The 4,399-nt window shown below is 32.5% G+C and overlaps 1 gene segment (V, D, J or C); it reads right to left on the bottom strand.

Annotated features, from left to right (window-relative positions):
- Positions 1–653: 653 nt before the first annotated feature.
- LOC135718426 (Ig lambda-2 chain C region-like) lies at positions 654–1,918 on the bottom strand. The segment is given in 2 exon segments: positions 654–1,113; positions 1,897–1,918. Coding segments are annotated over 2 exon segments (342 nt in total).
- Between the last annotated feature and the right edge of the window lie 2,481 nt (positions 1,919–4,399).

Raw genomic sequence — 4,399 nt, 5'->3', positions numbered from 1 at the left:
TTTATCAATGTTCAAAGACGATCTACAGCCGATGAAACGATCTTTACAAGACGTATCTGAGATGTACGTGTGCTATCTGGGTTGCTCATGAAAAAATAAATATAGATATACATACAAACACACAACCACACACACACATACTGGTTTCCATGTTTTGTGGGGACTTTACATAGATGTAATGTTTTTTTATACGTTACAAACTGTATATTTTATTCCCAAACCCAACCATCATTGAAGTCTTTTTGCTACTTCAAATTTTCAATAAACATCATTCTGTTTGATTTATAAGCTTGTTTCCTCATGGGGACCTCAAAATGTCCCCACATGGTCAAAAACATATTCCTATCTTTGTGGGGACAAAACTAATTCATTTCAGAGAGTCAAGATTCAAAGAGTGAAACTGAGAGTTCAACTCATATTTACATCATCAGATTTCTGTTCCTCTATTTACAGAGCAGATGTTCATACACTTACATGAGTCTGATGTCTCTGTTACACCACAAACATCAAATAAAGCACTTGTTTCATCATTTATCTGCAGATGTCTTCATGCTTCATTGAGTGAAGTTTATTTATAAATGTGAGATGTGTGAACTCCCGAAGTATCAACAGATTTATAAAGTTGAAAAGAGACAAAAGAAATCAAGAGAATATAATGTTACTTTTCTTTTATTGAAGTTGATGAAAAGCAGACAGAATGAATAAAGCAGAGACAAACAGACTGTTGTATGAATAGTTGTCCACTGTTGATGTGAGACATGAATGAGAAGAAGAGATGAGAAGAAGAGAGGATCTACTCAGAACACAGATCTTTCTTCACTTCTCCAGTGACTGTCTGACCTTCCCGACTGATCTCACAGATCACTGAGTCTCTGTTGATCCATTCTTGTTCAGTTAGAGTCAGACTGCTGCTCCAGCTGTACAGACCACCGTTTTTCTGTAGGACTCCAGCTCTGTTCTCCTGAGATCCTGACATCTTCCCATTCACTTTCCAGCTCAGACTCCAGTCTGAAGGGAAACCATTGCTGGCCACACACATCAGTGTTGCTGTCATCTTGCTGGAAATCTCTTCACTGGACGTCGGCAGGACGATCACTTTAGGAAGTTTTACAGCTGACATACAGAGATACACAGAGGAAAAGATCAAGAAATTTGTGGCAAATGAAAATGGGGTTTAGATATCAGATATTGTTTCAAAGTTTTGCCTAAAATTATAAAGCTTATGTGTTTGGGTTCACGTCTTCAGTTTCATGCAGTAGCGGAGTGGCCATCGGGAGAGATATCAGATATTGTTTCAAAGTTTTGCCTAAAATTATCAAGCTTATGTGTTTGGGTTCATGTCTTCAGTTTCATGCAGTAGCGGAGTGGCCATCGGGAGAGTCGGGATATTTCAAGGTGGGCCGGTAGTGTTTTGAGGCTGCGAGGGCTGGTCTTATAATAGTTATACATTGCGAGTTATATAGCAACCCCGCCTGATGTGTGGCCGCTTCCCTCTGATCAAACTGTGCATCCTTTTTGCTCAACACAGTATATAAAAGTGCTCAACCTGTTCGGCAGGTCCAGTCATGTTTAGAATTTAAAAAATATATAGGGTCAGATTGATCCATCAAGCAAATAGACTATTTGATAGTAAGTGTGGATTAAGGATGTTCAAAATCTCTAGCCTGGTGGCAGTACATGAATGGATCAAATCTGCACATTTGCAAAGGTTTATCTCCATATGGCTATATCATAAATAAAAATCAGAAGGGTAAACTTGCAGTATCACATTATATATTTCATACTATGTGATTTCCATATTATAGACAAGAGTAGCCTATTCAACTGCAGTATGGCAATAAATATCCTCACAACATTATTATTTCGGAAAAAAAATCTAAGGAACTGTATTCTTACAGTTATTCAAAGATGCACACATTATTCCACATATGATTTAAAAATTATATAACGGCAATGAACGTCTCATATGGCAATAAATATCCACATATAACTTAACATAACAGCATAATGAAATAGATATAAAGAGACAAGGAAGCAGGATTGGCATGTAAATTGTATTATTATTACCGGAAAAACAGCAATATTACTGAAATAAACTCTGAGGTAAATGCGCCAAACGCGTTAAAATAAATAAGCAATAACAGTGGAAAAAACATTATATCTCAAACTTTATATGACAAAACTTATATTTAAAGGAAAAATTCTTACAGTTATTCAAAGATGCACATATTATTCCATATTACTCCCGTTTATGAGCACGTTCATCTCTGGCCTCGCTCTGTTATGTAATAGCTGATTGACAGGTGCGCATATCCGTCTTTCAAACAGGTATCATTTTGTATAGTTACTCAGGAAAATTATCCATGATTTAATGATTTAATTATTATTATTATGAAAATGTTTTTTTTTTTTTTTAAGATTGATTACGATTTGTATTACCCTAGTTTTACTACAAATACGAGACCTTTTTTGTTTTACCAGAGAGGGCCAGTGGTATACAAAATATCCTGGTAGATTTTTTGGTCCCACCCCGCCCCAGGTTTCATGCATGGCTCTTTTTTGCAACTTACAGTTTTAAAGGAAGGCTATTTGTTAAGAAAATCACTGGATTAATGCTCTCTATTTATAATTAGTTATGCAACATTTTTGCATTAATATTTGATACCTTAACCTCTTACCGATTTCTTGTTCTTCCGAGTGATATTTTCAATATCTTTCTTTTATTTGAGACATCTGAGTTTAGTTATCCATTAAGTGTTGTGTTAATCTTTAAATTAATACTTAATTCCTCCAAATGGTTGATATATCTTCCTTTAACGGGTGTTTTATATAAAGCGAGTCACGACAGGACAAACATGAAAGTAGCGCTGCTGTCAGATACCCAAATGAGCACAAATAGAGGAAAAGGCGAAAAATATACACAAATAAATAAATGTATTTCCACTTTTATTGCATTATTTTAATTATCAAGGTGTTAACATCAGAACTTGTCTCTGCCTTTTCAATACATTACATATAGAGCAGCACAATATGGCACATAGTCTACAAAAGAAATGGATATTAAATACTCAAACCAGCCTGACTGAGAATTAAAAACAAACTAATTAATAAAAAGAAGGAATATAAGATGAAATTGTTTTAATTATTAAAAAGCAATAGCAAGTAAATATTAAAATATTTTTTTATTCATAACAGAATTTCTAAAAGTAAAAAGGATTATGTCCCTTAGTAAATTTAACTACATAAAATGAGTCGGTTATATTTACAAAAATTTATTGTTTTTAACCAAAATTTGAGTAAAAATAACACAAAAATGTGAGTGATTCTAAATTAACACATTATTTAGGAAATTTAAGTTAATTGTATCATGTAAAATACACTTAAATTTGTAAAAAGGAACTTAACTTAATGATTTTGTGTTGAAACTACATGAATGACTTTGAGATTGCATTTGAGAGTATCATTTGAAATTAAACTCTATTAGATATGTTTTTAATTCAAAATAAAGACTTGTTAGTGTTAAATGTTCATTTATCTTTGAGATTTAGTAGAGTTTCTGTTTCTTCTTTGAGGTTTTGTGGTTACCATCAGTGCTGCTTGTTTATAGACAATAGGTGACATGATGTGTGTTAATTCACTCAATAAGCAATAACTGTGCTAATGCCAGTACTGGGATCAGTTTTTTTCCTACTTGCTCATCATAATGTGTTATGTAATAATAAATATGTAAGGAAAAGAAGGAATTTTACGTGATTAAATCTTTAAAAGTACTTAAAAATGTTTTAGTAACATGTAAGTAAACATCACATATTTTTACAGTGTAATTTAACTTTACTTAGTAAATTCTACTTATCACCTACTTATTTGTTAATTTAAATCAGCTTTTCTAAGTAAATTATACTTAATTTTACAAGTGTGGAATTTACTTGAAAAACCTGTGTGCAAAACTTGCAAAAGAAAAAATTAGTACATATTACTTATTATTTTTTCAGTGTAATTGCAATCAGTGTTTAACAATAGACACAAAACCTTACTAAAATGACCATACATACACTGCAATTGATTTTATTAAATCAGATCTCTCATCATGTGTCCTGTTCATAAAGATCTGAAAGATAAACATAAAATGCAGGTCATAAAAGTATACAGATAAAAAACTTCAAAACAATCAATATCCCAACACATATGTGTCTTCTGAATGTAATTATCAAATTAATATAATGAACACCTCATTCATATCTTACACATCTCTAAAAGTCAGATATTTGCTGTATTGAGCAAGAAGATTTTCATAATCAGTTTGCATATCGTATGAGATACTTCAGATCTCTGAGAGTTTATAGTGCTGTGAGTTTAACACTTCATAACTCAGCACAACTTACAAAACTAAAGATCAAAA

The sequence above is a fragment of the Paramisgurnus dabryanus genome, chromosome 10, assembly GCF_030506205.2.
Source record: "Paramisgurnus dabryanus chromosome 10, PD_genome_1.1, whole genome shotgun sequence".
NCBI classification, from domain to species: Eukaryota; Metazoa; Chordata; class Actinopteri; order Cypriniformes; family Cobitidae; genus Paramisgurnus; species Paramisgurnus dabryanus.
This window is presented reverse-complemented; position numbering and strand designations above follow the sequence as displayed.